This window comes from Delphinapterus leucas, chromosome 3 (assembly GCF_059928025.1).
Source record: "Delphinapterus leucas isolate spDelLeu-1000000601 "Yukka" chromosome 3, BTC_Dleu_Yukka2, whole genome shotgun sequence".
Lineage (NCBI taxonomy): Eukaryota > Metazoa > Chordata > Mammalia > Artiodactyla > Monodontidae > Delphinapterus > Delphinapterus leucas.
In genome coordinates, this window is record NC_143131.1 from 126,731,820 (window position 1) to 126,754,628 (window position 22,809).

The following is a 22,809-nucleotide window of genomic DNA, read 5'->3' on the forward strand; positions in this document are numbered from 1 at the left end:
AAGCTGAGAACTATGTTTTATTCAGCAGACATACTGAGGACCTCAGCCCAGGAGACAGCCTCTCAGATAGCTCTGAGAGAGTGTTCCAAAGAGGTAAGGGAGGAGCCAGGAATATGTAGGAGTTTTTGCAAAAATAAAATCAGGAAGTCGAACATCACAAGATTGCTGCTAATTAATGAAAAAACAGACATCTACAGTTAATGAATTCAGTGCTTTTCTATGTATGGGAAGATGCAAGGCCCTTGGCTCACTGAAATCATTCCTTTAATATGCACCTTAACTATCTAGGGCCCGTATCCTGTTTTTCTCCATTCTGAGTCCCCTCAGGCTGCACCATTGGTGGTGGCTGCAGAGGCTGATGGCTTCATGGCTTGTTTACTGATACGGCAGGTGACAGTCTTTGCTCACAGTGCTTCCTCTTGGCCATAAATTCAACCAATATTTGGGAGGCATTTCATGACTAATTTTGTCCCTCAGGGCTAGGAAGGCTCATCCCTTGATCACGTGAAGATTCTGTTGCTAGGCCACTCAATGTGCTGATTTGTTGTGGATTAGACCCTGTTGATAATCTAAAATTCTCTGGATCACCTGTCTTATTAGTCTGTTGTGATCCAGGAAATGTTTTCCCTCATTGCTTCTTCCCAGATCTAGAATTGCACTATTACAATTATTCTATGTAGAGTTATGTACATGATCAACTAACTCGAGACGTCATTAATTTTGCTGGAGGCTTGGTTACACTTTGCTAATGTAAGAGATAACAATCTCATAAAACAGGACATAAGTAACACAGCTAGTAACATTAATAAACTGATACTGCAGCAGAGAGAGGCACAAGGCATAAATAATTTGCAAATGCCAAGAGAGAACAAACTAAAACAGTGATTAGTATAACTAGTTGTAATCTGGTCAAAATAAGCCATCAAGTCCACAGGGGAGCCAACTGGAGAAGCCAAATTCTGGAGGAATCAGGTAGAGAGAAAAAGATAAATGTTTCATCTTCGTTTACAAAGGTATACTTTATCAACTTGTTGAAGGTCATAGTTAGCGTAAGAGGAAAGGTTTTCTGGAAAACAGAGATTAAAAACCAGTATATTTCAGAAAAAAGTCATAAAATTATAAGTCATGTTCATCAATTCATTCAGTCCATGTAATTAATTCCTGTTCATCGAGATGAAGTTGTCAGGTTTTCCATTAGTCTTTTAACATTTCTTACCCAGTTCAGGAGTAAGATCTAAAAGTTATCAAAAACTTGTATTTATCAAAAGTGCTTTTTATGAATCTTCACTAAGATCTTCATATATAAAAGCATCAGAGTAAAACAATGATTGTGTATAAACAAGACTTAAAATGGCATGGTTAAAGATCTGATTGATTATAATGTAATTGACAAGAAACTTGGATATTTCTGTGACATACAACATCCTAAGATAACACCTAGAATTATGACTGATAACCTTATACCAGGACATACCAGATTTTTAGGAATTCCATATAAATTTTGGAATATCTGTATTAATGACATTTACCCATACCATATAACCTAAGAAGGTTTATCTCCAATCACTTGACAGTGCTTCTCAAGTAATTTAACATATCAAATTAGCCTAATTAGCTTAACGTTTCTCTCTGAGATGTCGCAGGGTTTCTTTGAAGCATCCCAGAGTTATCTGGAAGTCAAAAGAACTTCAGTTAGAATTTGTTATTTGGGAAGTTTTGTCAAAAATATCAAAAAGGTTTCAAAACACTTGGTCAAATAGGATCATAGGTCACTGTGAAACAATACTTATTCACTTAAAGTGACAAAAGATTTCGGGCTTCCCTGGTGGCGCAGGGGTTCAGAGTCGACCTGCCGATGCAGGGGACACAGGTTCGTGCCCCGGTCCGGGAAGATCCCACATGCCGCGGAGCGGCTGGGCCCATGAGCCATGGCCGCTGAGCCTGCGCGTCCGGAGCCTGTGCTCCGCAACAGGAGAGGCCACAACAGTGAGAGGCCCGCATACCGAGAAAAAAAAAGATTTCAAAAACAAAGATGACTTACAAAATCTGTTTTCAAAAGCAGTATTTCAAGATAACTTTGTTCTCTTAACAGAGGAACCAAACCCAGTCTTGCACCAGCCTACTTTCAATAGTAATATACACTTACCTAACTAAATTTAATCCAATCCCAGCCTGACCATGTACAAAACTCCTTTTCAGGGCTCCCTTTTTACAAACCTTCCACAACTTTCTCTGTTCCTGTTAGTCTGTCCCTTATTTTTCCATCCAGAAACAACCAGCTCTAGGACAAAATCATTCTTTCCACTTAACAAAATGCACTTCCATTCTTCATACCTTCTTTTGCTGAAAAAAACACACCCTACTTTCCTTGCATACTGAAATGTTTCCCTTATTATCTTTAGTAGCTTTAATTACATATTATAATTTTAACCCTTAAAAACGTTAATCTCTAGTGAAAACTGACAAGTAGCAAGTAATTGTGAACTGTTTGTCATACCAGCATTCCTGATTGGCATATCACTTAACCTCTAGAAACATACATCTTCTCATAGCATAATTTCTTTCTTCAATGTGGTACAAGAGTTGTGTCTAGTGAACCCAAACATCTTTAGTTTCCTTCTTGTAAGGAGACAAAAGTAGGTAAATTTAGACCTGTTTAGCAAATAATGTTTGAGTATTTTATCTTATTTGAAGTGACCTGGATAGTCAGTGGATTCCCATTACTTAAATTAATTTAGCAAGGGCTGAGGAATCAGGATGGCAGAGGAACAGGACATGGAGCTCACCTCTTCCCACAGATACATCAAAAATACATCTACAAGTGGAACAATTCACACAGAAAATCTAAACACTGGCCTCAGACTTCTGAAAGGGCAAGAAAACCTCCACATAACCAGATAAGACAAAAGAAAAAGAAAGACAGAAAGGAATCACGACAGGACCTGCGCCCCAGGGAGGGAGCTGTGAAAGAGGAAAGGCTCCCACACCCTGGGAGGTTCCCTCACCCGTGGGGAGATCAGCCTGGACAGAGGGGGAGCGTCAGAGCCTCGGACGAGAGTGCAGCAACCAGTCTGTGGAAGGCAAAACGGACAGACCTGCACAGATGGTCAGTACTGCCGCCCTGTGCTCCCCAGCCTGAGGCCCTCGTCCACCACATGGGCAGGGGCTGGGTGCTGAAGCCTGGGCTTTGGAGGTCAGACCCAGGGAGAGGACCAGGATTGGCTATGCGGAGACAGCCTGAAGAGGGTGGAGTGTGGCAACTGAGGGTGCACTCGGAAGAAGCCTGGGACCACTATGGAGGCAAGGTACCATTGTTGGGGGGCATGCAAGGAGAGGGGTGGGACCACCATCGGAGCTTCTTTCCCTGTGCGCACGTTCTCAGACAACAGGACACCACCTACATGAGCTCTAGGGGTGGGCGCGAGCCACCACTGCCATCGTGGCTCCAGAGGCAGGCACAGGCAGCCGCCATCAATAAGAGAGCCGTGAGCAGGCGCCAAGTGCTGTCCCCACTGTCGCAGGAGTGCGCGGGCCACCACCGCAAATACGAGACCCGCGAGCAGCCACCAAGCACTGTCCCTGCTATCGGGAGTGTGTGGGCCACTGCCACCATTAAAAGAGACCCACGAGCAGGTACCAATCACTGCACCCAATGTCCGGGGAGCACGTACAGGCCATGAGCAAGCTCCAGTCACTGTCCCTGCTGTCCTGGGAGTGTGCGGGCCACCGCTGCTACTAAGAGATCCGGGAGCAGGCGCCAGTCCCACCCCCACCATCCAGAGAGTACGCACAGGCAGCGAGCAGCCACCAGTCACGGTCCCTGCTGTCCCCGGGAGTGCGTGGGCCATCACTGCTGCTAAGAGACACAGGAGCAGACAACAATCTCTGCCCCTACTGGCCTGGGGGCACATGGGCCACTGCCGCTGCTGGGAGACCCGCAAGTAGGCGCCAATTGCTGCTCCTTCCATACCAGGAGTGTGCACAGGCTGCCACACATCCACACACCATTTGAAAGGAATAATGGCCAGCACACACTAAGGAAAGAGGCAGAAAGCATCCAAACTCAAAGCATCTCAATTCCGGACAAGATGGCGGAGTAGAAGGACTTGAGCTCACCTCCTCTCACAGAAACACCAAAATCACAACTAACTGCTGAACAACCATTGACAAAAAAGATTGGAACCTATCAAAAAAGGTATTTTACACCCAAAGAGAAAGACGAGGCCACAATGAGATGGTAGGAGGGGTGCTTTTACGATATAATCAAATCCCATGCCTGCCGGGTGGGTGACCTACAGACTGGAAAATAATTGTATTGCAGAGGTTCTCCCACAGGAGTGAGAGTTCTGAGCCCAACGTCAGGGTCCCCACCCTGAGGGTCTGGCATTGGGAGGAGGAGCCCCCAGAGCATTTGGCTTTGAAGGCCAGCAGTTCTTGATTGCAGGAGCTCCACGGACAAGGGGAAGCAGATCCCACTCTTGGAGGGACCCAGCACAAAGCAGTGACTCCACAGGAGCCTGGACTAGACCTACTTGCGGATCTTGGAGGGTCTCCAGGGAAGGTGGAGGTCAGCTGTGGCTCACTGTGGGGGCAGGGACAGTGGCGGCAAAGGCCCCAGGGAATACCGATTGGCATGAGTTCTCAGGGAGGGCACAATTTTGGCACCGAGACCTGGCCCCACCCAACGGCCTGTAGGCTCCAGTCCTGGAACACCTCAGGCTAAACAACAACAAGCAGGGTGGGGGACACAGCCCCACCAATCAACAGACAGGCTGCCTAAAGCTGTACTGAGCTCACAGCCACCTCTAAACATACGCCTTGACATGGCCCTGCCCACCAGAGAGACAGGACCCAGATCCACCCACCGGTGGGCAGGCACCAGTTCCTCCCACCAGGAAGCCTGCACAAGCCCCTGGACCAACCTCACCCGCCAGGGGGCAGACACCAGAAGCAAGAGGAAATACAATCCTGCAGCGTATGGAAAGGAGACCACAAACACAGAAATTTAGAAAAAATGAGATGGCAGAGAAATACGTTCCAGACGAAGGAACAAGATAAAAACCCAGAAGAACAACAAAGTGAAGTGGAGATAGGCAATCTACCTGAAAAAGAATTCAGAGTAATGATAGTAAAGATGATCCAATATCTCGGAAAAAGAATGGAGGCACAGACTGAGAATACAAGAAATGTTTAAAAAAGAGCTAGAAGATCTAAAGAACAAAGAAACAGAGATGAACAATACAATAACTGAAATGAAAAACATACAAGAAGGAATGAGAAGCAGAATAAACAAGGCAGAAGAATGAATAAGTGGAAGAGAGAGTGGTGGAAGTCATTGCTGTGGAACAGAATAAAGAAAAAAGAATGAAAAGAAATGAGGGTAGTCTCAGACACCTCTGGGACAACATTAAATGCACAAACATTCACATTATAGGGGTCCCAGAGGGGAAGAGAGAGAGAAAGTGCCTGAGAAAATATTGGAAGAGATTATCACTGAAAACTTCCCTAACATGGGGAAGGAAACACTCAATGAAGTCCAGGAAATGCAGAGAGTCCCATACAGGATAAACTCAAGGAGGAACACGCCGAGACACACATTAATCAAACTGACAAAAGTTAAAGACAAAGAGAAAATAGAAAAAACAACAAGGGAGAAGCAACAAATAACATACAAGGGAATCCCCATAAGGTTAACAGCTGATTTTTCAGCAGAAACTCTGCAGGCCAGAAGGGAGTGGCATGATATATTTAAAGTGATGAAAGGGGAAACCTATAACCAAATTACTCTACCCAGCAAGGCTCCCATTCAGATTCGATGGAGAAATCAAAAGCTTTACAGAGAAGCAAAAGCTAAGAGAATTCAGCACCATGAAACCAGCTTTACAACAAATGCTAAAGGAACTTCTCTAGGCAGAAAAGAAGAGGCCACAACTAGAAACAAGCAACTTATGAATGGGAAAACTCACCAATAAAGGCAAACATACACTAAAGGTAGGAAATCAGCCACACACAAATATGATATCAAAACCAGCAATCTTGAGGAGAGTACAATTGCAGGATATTGGAAATTCATTTCAAATTAAGAGACCAGCCACTTAAAAAATCTTGTATATGTATATAGACTGCTACATCAAAACCTCATGGGAGCTGCAAACCAAAAATCTACAATAGATATACAAATAAAAATTGAAAAGGAATCCAAACACAACACTAAAGAGAGTCATCAAATCACAAAAGAGAACAAAAGAGGAAGGGAAGAAAAAAGACCTACAAAAACAAACCCAAAAGCAGCCACATAGCACAGATAGATCAGCTCAGTGCTTTGTGACCACCTAGAGGGGTGGGATAGGGAGGGTGGGAGGGAAACGCAAGAGGGAGGAGATATGGGGATATATGTATATGTATAGCTGATTCACTTTGGTATAAAGCAGAAACTAACACACGGTTGTAAAAAAATTATACTCCAATAAAGATGTTAAAAAAAAAATACCCAAAACAATTAACAAAATGGCAGTAAGAGCATACATATCGATAGTTACCTTAAATGTAAATGGATTAAATGCTCCAGCCAAAAGACACAGGCTGGCTGAACTGATACAAAAACAAGACCCACATATATACGTCTACAAGAGACCCACTTCAGACCTCAGGACACATATAGACTGAAAGTGAGGGGATGGAAAAAGGTATTCCATGGAAATAGAAATCAAAAGAGAGCTGAAGTCGTGATACTCAGACAACACAGACTTTAAAATAAAGACTGCTGCAAGAGACAAAGAAGTATGCTACATAATGATCAATGAATCAATCCAAGAGGAAGATATAATAACTGAAAATATATATGCACCCAACATAGGAGCACTTAAATATATAAGGCAGATGCTAACAGGCATAAAAGGAGAAATTGACAGTAACAAAATAATAGTGAGGGATTTTAACACTCCACTTACATCAATGGACAGCTCATCCAGACAGAAAATCAGTAAGGAAACACAGCCTTAAATGACACACTACACCAGATGGACTTAACTGATATTTATAGAACATTCCATCCAAAAGCAGCAGAGTATACATTCTTCTCAAGTGCACATGGAACATTCTCCAGGATAGATCATATCCTAGGCCAGAAATCAAGCCTCAGTAAATTTAAGAAAACTGAAATCATATCAAGCATCTTTTCTGACTACAACACTATGAGACTAGAAATCAGTTACAGGAAAAAATCCTGTAAAAAACACAAACACGTGGAGTAATGAACATGAAAACAAAAATAAACAAGTGGAACCTAATTAAACTTAAAAGCTTTTGCACAGCAAAGGAAACCATAAACAAAATGAAGACAACCCACACAATGGAAGAAAATATTTGCAAATCAAGTGGCTGATAAGGGATTAATCTCCAAAATATACAAACAGCTCATGCAGTTCTATATCAAAAAAACAAACAGTGCAATCAAAATATGGGCAGAAGATCTAAATATACATTTCTCCAAAGAAGACATACAGATGGCCAAAAAGCACATGAAAAGATGCTCAACATCACTAATTATCAGAGAAATGCAAATCAAAACCACCATGAGGCATCACCTCACACCAGTCAGAATGGCCATCATCAAAAAGTCTACAAACAGGGCTTCGCTGGTGGCGCAGTGGTTGAGAGTCCGCCTGCCAATGCAGGGGATACGGGTTCGTGCCCCGGTCCGGGAAGATCCCACATGCCGCGGAGCGGCTGGGCCCGTGAGCCATGGCCGCTGAGCCTGCGCATCCGGAGCCTGTGCTCTGCAACAGGAGACGCCCCAGCAGTGAGAGGCCCGTGTACCGCAAAAAAAAAAAAAAAAAGTCTACAAACAATAAATGCTGGAGAGGATGTGGAGAAAAGGGAACCCTCGTACACTGTTGGTGGGAATGTAAATTGGTACAACTGTTATGGAGAACAGTATGGAGGTTCCTTAAAAAACTAAAAATAGAACTACCATATGATCCAGCAGTCCCACTCCTGGGTATATATACAGAGAAAACCATAATTCGAAAAGATACATGCACCCCAATCTTCATTGCAGCACTATTTACAATACCCAAGACATGGAAGCAACCTAAGTGTCCATTTACAGAGGAATGGATAAAGAAGACGTGGTACGTATCTACAATGGAATATTAGCCATAAAAAAATGTAATAATGCCATTTGCAGCAACATGGATGGACCTAGAGATTATCATACTAAGTGAAGTAAGTCAGACAGAGAAAGACAAATACCGTATGATATCACTTATATGTGGAACCCAAAAAAATGATACAAATGAACTTATTTACCAAAGAGAAACAGACTCACAGCCTTTGAAAATAAACTTAGGTTACCAAAGGGGAAACGTGGTGGCGGGGGGGGGAGGGATAAATGAGGAGTTTGGGATTAACATATACACAGTATTATATATAAAACAGATAATCAACAACGACCTACTGTATAGCACAGGGAATCTACTCAATATTTTATAATAACCTCTTGAGAAAAGAATCTGAAAAAGAACAGATACACGTATAGGTATAACTGAATCATTTAGCTGTATACTTGAAACTAACACAACATTGTAAATCACCTATACTCCAATATAAAATAAAAATTAAAAATAAATAGGAAAAACTCTAAAGTTTTAAGTTACCAAAAATCTGGAGAAACTGTTTTAAATCCATATACCCAAAGCATAATTATTCCTAAAGGGTTCACCTGAAAACTCTTACTTTCCTTTATAATTTATGAAAATATCATCATACTAAGTTAATTTTTTTGCTGACAAACTCTGCAACAGAAATAACATGAACTTATTAACCTTCAGTGAACCTTGGTACAATGAAGATGTACCAAGTGAAAGATGTCTGTATTGACTGATGAAACCAGCAGCTGAAGCTAGCTTTAATACCGGATATTAATTTAATATTGAATATTTCCTAGATACATGAACCTGAAATTCATTCTGCCCAGTTTCTTTTATGTTTAGAAGTATTTCATTTGTAAGCACTTACTTTTAAGTCAATTAAATGGAACTCTTTTATAAATTTAATTTTAACAGTATTTTCCGGAGGTAGAGACATCTCATATGTATAATATGTACACAGACATATAAACAGACCTAACTAGAGATCTCAGAGCTTCACCTTAAAAACTTAGTTATGAATCAGGTATTACAGTATAAACTTACTAGTTTATAAGTAACCGTTGGAATAAGTTAAACTTGCTTGCTCAGATGACTAAGGCTTTGCTGTTTGTGGAAAAGACTTTTAAGATTTGTATTTATCCTTGATAAACCCTTAAGGAGGCTATGAATTAGATTTGGGGTGAGGGAGCCTTTCCAGCAGTTTGAGTTTAAAAGGACTTTTTTGCTTTTTTTTTTCCTCCTTGGTTTCAGGTTTTACCTGATTGAGCTAATTAGGCTCAGTCTCAGATCAATGTGGGCTGTATTTACATTTCTTATTTGCAGAGATTTGCAAAACAAAGACAGTTGCTTTTAATTCTCAAAAAAACTGGTCTGCTGCCTAAATGATATTAAAAGATTGATTTGCCCAACTGTACTTTGTTTAATTTGCTTTTTTATATCAGTGAGAAGATTTCTGACTAAGCCAAAATTCAAGAGTTCTATGTTCTAGAATTTTAGGGTTTAATTTATCATGCTTTCAAAAGCTTGCATGAGGCATTCAACAAAGGTCCTTTTTCTGAGTGCACAGGTGAGACCCAGAGCAAAATCTGTATTATTATTTTTATTAGCCCCTGAATATTGCTCCCAGTTTTTACATTATATTATACAGGCTCAGGTAACCCTACTGGTTTCCTTTTGTATGTTTAATAATATTTCCTGAGGGGCAGATTCATACGGCCTGTCTTATGAAGGATTCCCCAGTGAAACATGTATATCACACAATATAATTACACAAAAGAGAAATAACCATCTTATATAAAGCCCGTTTAGGTATACCAATTTTTATAAACTTTCATCTCAGTTCTATCAACTTTTATACCTTTACCTTTATCTTCCATTAGGACCCAATCATCAAGCCTTGGTCTTTCAAGGAGTCCTAGAAGCTTTCCTTTCTTTTTATCCTCTGACTCTTTTATCTATTTTTAATAAAAGGCTCTGGGGTCCCCAGTGAGGGGTTGAGCCAAGGGACTCAGGCCCTTTTGTCAATCTTTTAATCGGCCTAACTGTTGCCCCAAGTAATTTTTGGCCAGGTATCTCAGTGTAATTTACTTCCAGCCATTTAAATATGTATGTATATTTTAAAATATTTATTTATTTTGCCTGCGCTGGGTTTTAGTTGTGGCATGTGGGCTTCTTAGTTGCAGCACACGGACTCTTAGTTGTGGCATGCATGTGGGATCTAGTTCCCCAACTAGGGATCGAACCTGGGCCCCCTGCATTGGGAACACGGAGTCTTACCCACTGGACCACCAGGGAAGTCCCTAAATGTATATATTTTTTAAGTGGGGTAAATAGAGTGGACTTGTTTGGGGCCCTTTAATGTTGGGGACCTATAGGGGGCCCCTTTGTTCCACCCAGCCTTACGTGATGTTCTATCAAACCTTTGTTTTAATCCCATTAACATCCATTTTATTTATCCCATTTTTAAATAATCATCTAAAGATTTCTTTATCCTTTTGGGATAAGTCCCTTTAAAATTTCCGCCTTGTTGGGAAGAAGTCTCTAAACTTTCTCTTCAGTTTACTTCCCTGTTAATCAACCTAATTAACATGAATTACCCTAATGTTTTTATTGGCATCTGTAAGACCCACTGAGGGGAAGCAGAGACCACAAATAAGGCTTCCCAAACCAGTTTTTTGTTGTTGTTGTCTTCAATTAAGGCAGTTCTTAGGTTAACTGAATATATGTTTTCCACCTTCTAAGTTTTCTTCTTATAAGTACCAGTAACACAGCTCTTTCAAAATTTACCAATTTAGAAGTTTCTCCAATATAAAGGATCCATCATGTGGCCATTAATAAGATGTATCTTATTGATGCAAACCAATAAGACACCAGAGAAGTCCCCACAACAGAGTGTGAAGATGTAGCCTTCACAAAATCTAGAAAGTTTACTCCCCAAAATAGCCTAAGAAAGTAAAGGGCTTCATCGCACAGGCCGATGCAAGGAAGGCTAAGAGGGCAAAAGCCCCTGAGAGTTGGCACAGTCAGACAAAAGGCTGCTCAGAATCCCAGTCTATTCGGTTGGCTGCCGAATTGTATACCATATGTGTACCTTCCAGGTGGCAAAGACCAAGTAATCAAAACACAGAAACAGACATATACACATACATACACACAAAATGCCTAAGAAAATCAGGTAGAACATTTACATCTCAAAGACACAGGGAGAGAAATGCAAGTTCCCCCTAGAAGGGCTTTTGTTTCTTTAAGGTCAGAATTCTGAAAAGATGTTTTATCAAGCAGGCTTTCTCTAACTTAACTGTGCATGCAATAGAAGAGCCTCATCTTAGTCATTTTCAGGGCGAGATTTCCTTTAATTCCCAATTAAGTAAGTACTTGTAAGTATACGTGTTGTACATATATGTCTGGCTGGGGTATTAGTTAGAAGCTGGCAATCTGTCGTTCCTTTTTCTTTTTGTTTTGAAAGCTTTGTTCCCCATTCTAGAGTCAGTTTGTGGAGATAAAATCGCTAGTGATGATCGTGTGGTGAGCCAATGTGCTGTTGTGAGCTTAACTCCTCTAGATATTACCCTAGATTCATTTTAGCCCTTTTATGAGTCTTGGTTTCTCCCTTCAGTAGCCTACAACCACCATGGGTACTCGGATTATGGAGTGGCCAGCTCTTACGCATGTCCCTGGCAGGCAAGTGTTTAATTGAAAAAGTGGGTTTCCCTTTAGGGACAGCTGCACAGTATGAGGACTTGCCTCTACCACTCCCACAAGTTTGTGTTCAGGGACACTGAACAGCCTGAGGAAGCTGTTGCCAGCCAGGAGGTGATGTTCCTTCTGAGCTGAAAGCTCTCATGAGATACCTTCACTTTTATTTTGACAAACTCTATTAAAGTAGCCAATTCAAGGAAAAACGACAGGCCCGTCTTCCACCTAATTACCCAGTCCAACCTTACTCAGTGTCTTTCAACTGAGCATAACCCAGGTACCTCTTCTTGAAACTAAGTTTCAAGGATAACCTACTACTCTTCCAGTGAGGAGTTTTAACATCACTGAATAAAACTTAGGATCATCAGCCAATAACAGGAGATCTGAGAATCAGGAGAGACTCACCCGAATTCATCTGGACTCTCTGAGGTGGCAGATGGGCCCAAGAATCCTCTGCTGGTACCTAGGCTCTGGACCCTTGGAGAGTTCAGGCAAAGGAGAAAAGTCTGCTCTGGGTCCCTTTGTAGCTGTCAAAACTGTTGACTGCATAACCTAAAAGTTGAGAATTATGTTTTATTCAGCAGACATACTAAGGAGCTAAGCCCGGGAGACAGCCTCTCAGATAGCTCTGAGGGACAGTTCTGAAGGGGTAAGGGAGGAACCAGGATATAAAGGAATTTTTGCAAAAACAAAACAAAACAAAACAAAGCAGATAGTCAAACGTCCGTCAAAAGATTCTAATTAAAGAAAAAACAGACATCTCACGTTAATGAATTTAGCCCTTTTCTGTGTATGGGAAGATGCACTGAAATCATTCCTTTGATATGCACCTTAACTATCTAGGCCCAGTATCCTGCTTTACTCCATTCTGAATCCTCTCAGGGTATACTGTTGGTGGTGGCTGCAGAGGTTGATGGCTGGGTGGCTGCAACATCCTTTGTTTACTGACCCATGTTAGGTGACGTTCTCTGTTCACAGACCCATCAGTTCCACTCCTAGGTATATACCCAGAAGAACTGAAAACTGGTACTCAAACGAATACATGTACACGCAGGTTCCTAGCAGTACTACTCACAAGAGCCGAAAGACGGAAGCAGCCCAAATGTCCATCAACTCACAAACGAATAAACAAAATGTGGCATATCCATATGACAGACTATTATTCAGCTATAAAAGGGAATGAAGCGCTAATACATGCTACAATGTGTATGAACCTTGACAACATTATGCTTAGTGAAAGAAGCCACGCACACAAAAGCCCACATATTGTATATGGGCTCTGGTACGTACCACCAGCGCCCCACCCTGACCACAGGACTACTTGTGGAAGAGAAATGAAGTCCCACAAAGGAAAATATGGGTGCTGCAAGGAAAGAGAGACACTGAAAAGGCAAAAAGTGCCAGAGGTTCACTATAGAGAATCTGGTCCCTCAGCCTTTCCTAAGCCTGTTCCATCTCAGTGTTCTTTGCTTCCTTCTAACTTCATCTTGTTCCTCCCCCACCCCCAGCTCCAGAGTGGAATTGGCCGACTAATTCTGAAGGAAGAGATGAAGGCCCGGTCCAGTTCCTACGCGGATCCCTGGACCCCACCCCGGAGCTCCACCAGCAGCCGAGAGGCCCTGCACACAGCTGGCTATGATATGTCCCTAAATGGCTGTAAGCACTGCCCTGTAACCTGCCGGGGTGGGGGCACTCTCTTCCCCATCAGTTCTTTCATTAGTGAATCTAACCTTCTATGGCCTCACCAGGGTCTAGAATACAGACTAAATAAGACCATGCTCCGTCCTGAGCAGTCACTTCTGCTTCTTTGGGTCATCTGAAGCCATGACTTCCAATCAGTTTCCATGTAAAGAAAAAACTCTTCTAATAGTCTGAAGATAAAACGGGATGCCTCTTGAGGTAGCAAGCCTCCCATCACTGGAGATATACAAGCAGAGGCTTGGTTCAAGCACTTTGCCCTGAGAGTCTTTCACTGTAAGCTCCTCCCTGTTCCTGGACTCACACATCCTCTTCCTGCCTCCTCTCTTACTTACCCCTGTGGGATTCAGTCCTGCCAGGAAATCCTATCTCAGGTCAATACTTGATGGATAATAAAAGGTACCATTTATTGCAATCCTGTGTGCTGGGCATTTATAGATACATTATCACCCTTGGTGCTCACAAAGACCCACAATGTAGAGGGATTATTATCACCCACTTTATAGATGAGAGACCTGAGGTTAACCCTCTTGCCCAAGGTCAGAAAGCCAGTAAGTGACTGAGCCAGGATCAGGCCCAGCATAGAGTGACTTCAAGGCCATAAGCTTTTCCCTCTTTGCTGTACTGCACCTTGATTCTAGGTGAGCTCAAAGATGACAGTGGTGGTGGTGGTGATGATGATAAAGCCAGTTTTATTGAGGGTTTGCATCTGTCAGGCACTGTGCTAAGCACCTTACTATATTGTGTCCTATATTCTTCACAATAACCCTATAAAGGAGACACTATCCCTCCCATTTTACAGATAAGAAAACAAAGCATGATTTACTTCTCTGAAATTGGGTATCTACTAATGGCCAAGCCAGGATGAACTGATGGGCTGTTTCCCTGTTTCACCACCGAGAGGCACTGTTTTCAACCCCTGGCTCTGTACACTGCACCAGTGCTGCTCAAAATTCAGCTCCATTCAATGGCATTTATGCAACAAATATCACAGAGCACCTGCACTGTGCCAGGTGCTGGGCTACAAGCTGGGTGGGGGAGGGAGGATCAGGTGCAGGTGCAACAGTTAGAAACTGACCAGTGGGAAAGGAGGTACTGAAGGAGGGCCCTCCTCCCCGCCAGCCAGGGTGGCCCAGGTATGGGAGCCATTTCTGTCTGTCTCCATGAACGCTGATCTCTGGCTTCCCTCTCTTGCAGCCCCTCGGTCCCACTACCTGGCTGACAGCGGTATGTTCTGCCTGCCCTTCCTTCAGCCCATCATGTTCTGTGAGGGCCAGAGCTGAGTCAGCGGCAGGTCCCCCTTAGTTGTGATGACCATACAACGTGGATGTCCCAGCACAGTCCCCATCTGAAATAGTCCACCCCATGTGTTTGTCAGACAATGGGTCTTAATCTTTGGTCCTGGAACCAGTGTTGCCATGCCCAACAGCTCCCAGAGAGAAAGAAAGAGCACACACCTCTTCCACCCACGTGGCAGCCTGCCTGTCTGAGTTCCAGCTCGACCCCAATTCCAGGACACATGGGTCCATCATAGGAGGATAGATGTGTGCAGGTTAACACCAGAAGACTCTGTGAGTGGGTACTTGGGGTGGGCCTAGAATTCTGCCAGGGTGAGGCACCCCTAAGACTGTTAGTTGTAAGCCTGGAGAGCAGTGGAAGGAGCTGGTGGTCCCTGTCTGTCCCCCTTCCCACAAGTAACATTGGCCATTTGTAGCCAGATGACCTCAGGGAGAGGAAACCCTGGCTTGGGGCCCCTGGTAATTGTCTTGGCTCCTTCTTTTCAGACCCCCTCATCTCCAAATCTGCCTCCCTGCCTGCCTACAGAAGAAACGGGCTGCACAGGGTAAGAGAGGCTGTTCCAGGGACATTATCCCCAAGAGGTTCACAATTCCTGTGTTAGCTCAGGAGTGATGACTTACGGGTGAAACCTGGACAGAGGCCTTGGGGCTAGAGGTGCATTAACAAAAGAGCCCCCTGTGAGAGGGGCTGGGAGCACCTAGTATCTATGGCACAATTACTCCATGCTGAGCACTTTACAAGCACTCACTCATTATAACCCTGCAAGGTAGTTACTATTTTTAATAACTCTATTTTGTGGATGAAGATGGAGGCACAGAGGGGCTCAGTGACCTGCTTGAGCTCTCATTCCTAGTAAGTGCTGAGCCAGGATTCGAGCCTGGGCCAGCTGCCCCCGACAGCCCACACCTGACTGCTGGGTTCCACTCACCCGTTGTGGCTTGGAGCCTTCTGAGCTCTTAGATGTCCTGTGGCATAAAACCTTCTTGGAAGCTGTGAGGTGGTTTAAGGACTAAAAAGGGGATGAAAAATATGTCTTGTTGGCAAAAGGAGAGGCTCTGTGAATAGACAAGTGATGGGGGAAAGGGGAAGGACACTAAGATAGACATTTACTGAGCACCTACTAAGTGTCAGGCACTGTTCTGAGTGCTGGAAGTCCTGCAGTGAATAAATTCGCTGCTCCTGTGGAGCTCACATTCTAGCTGGGGAGACAGACAACCAATAAGTGCACGTGTGACTTGAAGTCAGCAGTCATAAGTGCTCAGATGGAAGACAAAGCAAGGAGGCAAAGAGAGAGAAGGTCAGAGAGTGAATTTAAACAAAGGCCTGAGTGCAGGGAGGGACCTCACCTCTCCAAGACTAGCAAGAGCCACCCTAATAGAGGGAAGCACAGTGTCAGAGTCCCTGGGTGGGGAGGATGTGTGGCTGGGATGGAGTGAGCGTGGAGATGAAGCCAGACGGAGATGTCATTAGGGACCTGTGTGCTGGTAAGGACTCAGAAGGGTTCCGGTAGGTGTGCTGCACCATCCAACTCAGATTTTTTTTTTTTTTTTTTTGCGGTACACGGGCCTCTTACTGTCGTGGCCTCTCCCGTTGCGGAGCACAGGCTCTGGACGCGCAGGCTCAGCGGCCATGGCTCACGGGCCCAGCCGCTCCGCGGCATGTGGGATCTTCCTAGACCGGGGCACGAACCCGTGTCCCCTGCATCATGTGGTTGAGGCGGACTCTCAACCACTGCGCCACCAGGGAAGCCCCCAACTCAGATTTTTAATGGGATCCCTCCTGTATAGAGAAGAGACTGCAGAGGGACAAAAGTGGTAGACTTGTTAAGAGACAATTTTAGGGTTAAGCACACAAAAGGGATCAGAGGTCCATAGTAGAGCCACGGCTGGTGTTGGGGCCCCACCCACTCCAAGCGGGGAAGAGACAGACCCTGTCCTCAGCACGCCCAAAGCCTAGACATTTGTTCATGAACAGACAGATGTTTATTGAAAGCCTTTTATGTATGCCAGGCACTGCTCTGAGGGCTCAGAATACCTCAGTGACCGAACAAAACAAAGACCCCTGGCCTTGGAGCTTATATTCTTATAGGGAGAAATAGAAAGCAAGCAGTAAATAGTACACAAGTCACCTTATACACAATGTAGAAAGTAGTAAGTGCTATGGGAAGAGGGGGAAATTGAGCAGGATGAGGGAGGTTGGGAGTTGGGGAAGGGGCGATTTGCAATTTTAGATAGAGTTGTCAGGGCAGATCTCAGAAAAAATGATATTTGAGTAATGAAAGAAAGCATGAGCTGTAATTCACTAATAAATGAATATTTACTGAGTGCCTACTACGTGCCAGGCCTAGGCACTAGGCATATGGCAGTGAAGTAAATCACTCCACCTTGAGACCGAGGCTTCTGAGAGGGCCCCGTGTCCCACCAGCCCCAGTGCATTTTCTGGAGATGGGTGAGTACTTCAGGGAGGCAGAGGTGAGCGTGCCTCAGGCCAGCCCTGGTTCTGTCTCCCCTGCAGACACCCAGCGCAGACCTATTCCATTACGACAGCATGAACGCTGTCAACTGGGGCATGCGAGGTGAGTGCCGGCGTCTCCTGGGACTTCACAGGGACCTCATTATAATGCCCTGCTCATAATAGCCCGTTTGACAAACGATTCTCGTCCCACGCTGGGCTCTGTGCAAACCCCGAGTTCCCTTTCACTTCCCATTCCCTCCCTTTTCCCCTGCTCTGCTCTCACCCTCTCAAGTCCCCGGCCTTGGGTGATCTCCAGGCCATCTGTCCCATCTGGATTCCCAGAGCCGTCACAGAGTGCCTGCTGTTCTCCCAGGACTGCTGAGCTAGAGGTGCCTGCCAGCCCCGGGTGGAGGGAAATACTCAGAGCCAAATGCACATTCTTCCAAGAAAAAATTCCGTGAGCCTCATGCTCTCTTCCAGTGATGCTCTCCCACCAGCCTCTTCCAGCTCCTACAAGCAGGCTCAGGCAGGAAGGCAGGCCCACATCAAACCCTGGAGGATTCCCCCCAGAAGATGAAGGATCTCACCCATATGCTTCATGGGCCCAGACTCTCCTTATTTCTATTCTAAATATCTCAAACGTCATTTTCCCCCTAAAAACCTATCTCTGGATCAGCCCAACCCCTTTCTCCATTATGTTCAAACCATCCTTGATTTGGGATGAATTCAATAAGGACAGTGTCTCTATGACAGAGGCCAGTGTAGTGATGCAGAGCAAAGACTGATGGTTTCTACTTTGTGTGTGTCTCTTTTCTCTCTACAGAGTACAAGGTAAAGATACACAGACCCTGGGGGTCTCCGGGACCCTGCATGTTGCTACACTGGGGACCAGCAGGAAGATGACAGCACTGTCTATGCAGGGAAGGGAACATCGATAAATAACCCCAAGGGTCCTCTCAAGACTAGCATTTCAAGTGCCTCCTTGGCCCAGTTTCCCTGAATCCTGCCCTACATCTCTTGCCTCCTGAAACCAGACAGTTCCCCCGGGCCTCGGAGACTCTCTAGAGGCTTGCCAATCACAGATATGAGACATTTACACTCAGGAGCCCTTGTGCTCACATTAAGGCCAAATGCAACCAAGCTCATCCCTGGCAGTATTCAAGGACTCCAGAGCCTTGCCTTTTGGGAGAAGGTGCCTTGAGGCTGCCAGGAAACCCGAAAAAGGACCTACTCAGCCCTTCCTCCAGACTTTAATCTCTGGCTCTTTCTGGACAGAGGAGGGAGCCCCAGCCAGACACAAAATATGTCTGAAGGGACAAGCCCACCACCCTCACCCAACCTACAAATATCCCCCCTCCTCTCTCTTAGATCTACCCTTATGAACTGCTCCTGGTGACCACAAGAGGGAGAAACCGACTGCCCAAGGATGTGGATCGGACGCGTTTAGAGGTATGTGTAGAAAACTGAGCAGGTGCCCTTGGGTTTGAAGTGATTCCAGAAATTGCCTGGTCTAACCCAGCTTAGGAGGAGCAGGCGGAATGAATGCCGTAAAGGTCACACAGCTGGTTAAAAAAGCAGAGACTCCAACCTGGTTTCCTTAGCCCAAGACCGTTCCCTGCTGTTCTCTGCAGCCTCCTCAGTTCAGTTAGCATCTGTGGGGCACGGCTACAGCGTGTCTCCAAGTGGGGCTGATGCTTCTGCAGACATAAGAGAGGAGCTAGATTTGGTTCCTGCCCTCCAAGAGCCTGCAGTCTGTCCGATAAGAAGAAACACAGCACTGGTGTTATGCAGGATTGTATAGAAAACCAGTGCCTGTGACAGGGAAGGATGGGGGACAGCTCTGTGCAGAGGGTAAACATATAAGCAAGTCTCAAGCAAGACTCCCTAGGTTCCAACCCTGATGCTGCCATGCCCAACTGGACAGCTTGGCCACATGACAACCTCTCCAAACCGTAGTTTTCTCCTCTGTAAAATGGGGTGACTGTCATGCTTCCCTCAGGTTGCCAAATGACATACGTGAGACAATACACATAGGGCCCTTCACACAGAATCTGGCAGTGTACTGAGTAGAAAATTCTTCCTAAGTGTTTCATTGCTGTTACTCAGAGAAGACCACTAAAGCTGGGTGGGGTGACACAGGCTTCCGGGAAGAGGAAGGATTTGGATGGACTTTTGGAGGTGGGCAGGTTTAGATGGATGGAGAGGCAGGAGAGCAACATGAGCAGTGGGAACAGCATAAGTAAGGCGCAGACATGGCCTGACCATGGCACTGGGCTCTCAAGCCATCCAGTCCACTTGGCATGGAGTCCCGGTCCCTGGTTACATTAGTTCCAGGAACACACGCTGCCCTTTTCACCCCAGTGCCTCTCCCTGGAACACCCTTTCCATCTTGCCAGCCTCCTCACTCATCACGGCCCCATTCTAGTGATGCCTGTGCCCCAAAGCCTCCCCTAAGCCTTCTTCAGGATGTGTCGCTAACCTCTTCCTCCAGCCTCCCCAGCCCTGCGTCCAGAGCACAGATCCAATACCTTTCTTTCTCCTTTGCATCAGATCATCAAGCCATCCATTTCCTCTGCCTGGACTAGGGGAGGTGTCAGGAGATGTCTGTGGAATTGAATCCAGGCTTGTAAGAGAGGAGGCTCAGCCCTTCTTGGGACCACCCCTGACCTGACGGCTGATGAATTTGCCCAGAGTAGAGGGTTGGAGCTGCAGGAGGGAGATGCGAGTGGGTCGGGAAGCCCTGTGAGTCCTTTCAGCTCTAGCATATGCTGGGGTAGCAGGGAAGGAAGCGGATGATTCTCCCCACGTGTATAACAAGGGCTTCCTTTCACAGTCCTGCAGTGAGTGTCTGCCGGTGCTGAAGGGGACAGCTCCGACGGCAGCTCACTGGAGCCAGCACTTAGGGGTGGAAATGTTCACGAACCTGGTTCGTAATGGAGGACCAACTGCTCTCCTACATCCTCCAGGACACCCAGAAGCTCAGACCAGGAAAACGCAACCTTCTCTAAGCATCAGAATCACTTAGGGAGCTTTTTTAAAATACCCATACAGGGCCCCATCTGAGTCCAATTAAATCACAATCTGGGGAAGGAGCTCAGGCATCAGTATTTTTCAGAGGCTCCCAGGGATGTCTAATATATAGCCTGAGCTGAGACCACTGGGCTAGAGACACTGTCCTAGCTGTCTGCAGCAGTTCAGGAAGGGCACGGAAGAAGGAAACCCCTGACTCTCTCCTCAAGGAGCTCGGAGTATAGATACTTGTTCACTCAATAAGTATTTATTGTAACCTATTATATACACCAGGTACTGTTCTAGGTGCCTACAACATATCAGTGAACAAAACAAGGACCCCTGCCCTCTTGGGGCTGACGTTCTCATGTGAGGAGACAGACAGTAAATGACACAAGTAATAAATAAAGGATAGAGTATGTTGGGAAGTAACCGGGCTGAGGGAAAGGGTAAGAGGAGAACAGAGTGAGGGGGGTTGGGAGTTGGAGGGGTGAGTTGCAGTTTTCAATAGGGTGGTCAGAGTAGATCTCATTGAAAACATGACATCTGAGCAAAGACTTCAAGTAGGTGAGAGAGTTAGCCATGCTTATATAGGAAGGAAGAGCATTCTGGGCCAAGGGAACAGCCGCTGCCAAGGCCCTGATGCAGGAGTGAGTCTGGTGTGTTGGAGGACGGCAGGAGGTGAGTGTGGCTGGGGCCACGTGAGCCCAGAAGAGAGGATGAGGAGATGAAATCAAAGGAAACAGAGACCAGGCCATGCTATATGACAGACACATGAAGAGATCACTGCACTAATGAGCGTGCCGGTGATTGAGTGCCAGCCACTGTGCCAAGCATGTGACCCGCATCATCTCAGTCACCCTCACAATATCCGTGAGGTAGGTACTGGGATGCTGCCACTCTCAGAAGAGGACATTGAGGCTCAGTGAGGTTACCATGTCCAAGGTCACACGCTCCTATCTGCCTGGCTGTAAAGCCTATGCACTTAACCTTTATGCTTTAAAATCTGCGGTGAATGTCAAATGGACAGGGCTGCCATTGTGTGCTCTGAGAACTCAGAGGAGAAAGGAGGCTCCACGTGGCCCTTAACAGGAGGAGAGAAGAAAAGCCTCAGACTCCTTCAGTGTGTCCTACAGTGTTTACTTGAGTAGTTTAGTCTGCCATTCCTTTAAATTGAGTCTTATTTAAAAAAAAAAAAAAAGATTTTTAAACACAGTGGAGAAAGCCAGCTAGAGAATCAGTAGTAACCATCACTCTCTAACAACAACAACAACAAAAAGAACAAATGAGACAGTTCCCCTCAGCCTTTACTATGGAAGGAGCAGAGAATGCTCTCATATCCACATATTTTTCAGCACTCGAGCGCAAGTAAAACAGATTTGGGCGAGTCAATAGCATGAACAAAAGAAGAGGGGCACTGTCTAGACTGGTGGAGTCTAACAACCAAATGTGATGTGTGGATGCTGTCTGAATCCTTATTCAAACAAACCAACTATAAAAAAAACACTTTGAGACAATTAGGGGAATTTTATTGTAGACAGGTATTAGGTAATTCTGTGGAATTACTGTCATTTTTTCCTTGCCCATGCTGTTGTGGTTATGTAAGAAAATAGCCAGTATGTTTTGAGATGCAAACCGCTGTATGTAGGAGTGAACAGTGTCTAAGGTTTGCTTTAAGACACTTCAGCAAAGGAAACATGAAGCAAATGTGGTAAAACTCTTTGAATCTGGATGATGGGCATGGGTGTGCGTTTTCTCTCTTTTGTGTATTTTTGAAATTTTTCATAAAAGAAAGACATATTTATGAAATTCTTAATGGGATTGACCAAGAGGGGCAGTGAGAGTACACTGCATTTGGAATCAGAAGCCCTGGACTTTGGTCTCAGCTCTGCTATTTACCTAGTCTCCTCTCCTCCCTCCCTCTTGGGCAAGTCATTTTAATTCTCTGACTTTTGCTTTTCTCATCTTTCAGTTGGGTAGAAATTATTCCTGGTTTTCAGAAGAAAATCAGGTCAGAAGAATTAAAGGAGAAAAATGAGGGTGAATGTACATTTATGAACTACTGAGCATAATACAAACGCAATACAAGGAATTGGTGGTAGTGTTAAATATTAAGTACTAAAAAATCAACTCAGAGTCATCGGCAGCCAATGATATCTAACAAAAGTATCAAAGTTACTTTTACCTAAAGTTCTGGAAATGTGGCGAAAACATTAATTCACAGGGACAATAGGCCAGAGAATTGTCTAATTGTTACGTGGCTGTATACATGATTCTCATTCAATCTCCCTCAATACTCAATTAGCTAATATAATTGCTACCAACAGCAAGTGAATGCAGGAAGTTTACAGGCAGGATATATGCCATCTATTTCTATCTTTAAACATAATTGTAAATTTTATTTTGAAAAATAAAATTTCAGACCTCCAGAAAAGTTGCAAGAATTGTAAAATGAGTATCCATCTACCCTTCACCTAAATGTACCAATTTTCCACATTTTGCC

At 44.8% G+C, this 22,809-nt stretch overlaps 1 protein-coding gene and 1 long non-coding RNA gene across 20 annotated transcripts in view; one reads left to right on the forward strand and one right to left on the reverse strand.

Moving 5' to 3' along the window:
- The window catches only part of ABLIM3 (actin binding LIM protein family member 3), a 193,549-nt gene that overhangs the window by 153,005 nt on the left and 17,735 nt on the right, over positions 1 to 22,809 (forward strand). For 11 of the 15 annotated variants that reach the window (XM_089909518.1, XM_089909519.1, XM_030762775.2 and 8 more), the window contains 5 exons: positions 13,355 to 13,502; positions 14,742 to 14,771; positions 15,329 to 15,387; positions 17,358 to 17,418; positions 18,121 to 18,583. In XM_089909518.1, the coding sequence (XP_089765644.1) occupies positions 13,355 to 13,502; positions 14,742 to 14,771; positions 15,329 to 15,387; positions 17,358 to 17,418; positions 18,121 to 18,200 (378 nt within the window). In that variant the 3' untranslated portion in view covers positions 18,201 to 18,583. Of the gene's footprint in view, positions 1 to 13,354; positions 13,503 to 14,741; positions 14,772 to 15,328; positions 15,388 to 17,357; positions 17,419 to 18,120; positions 18,584 to 18,665; positions 18,747 to 22,809 lie in introns of those variants that run through there. The other 4 variants (XM_089909529.1, XM_089909522.1, XM_089909521.1 and 1 more) reach the window with 4 other exon arrangements.
- The window catches only part of LOC111183073 (uncharacterized), a 77,246-nt gene continuing 54,437 nt past the window's right edge, over positions 1 to 22,809 (reverse strand). For all 5 annotated transcript variants that reach the window (XR_016392810.1, XR_016392811.1, XR_016392809.1 and 2 more), the window contains one exon: positions 1 to 22,809. This exon is cut by the window's right edge. This is a non-coding gene — a long non-coding RNA (uncharacterized LOC111183073).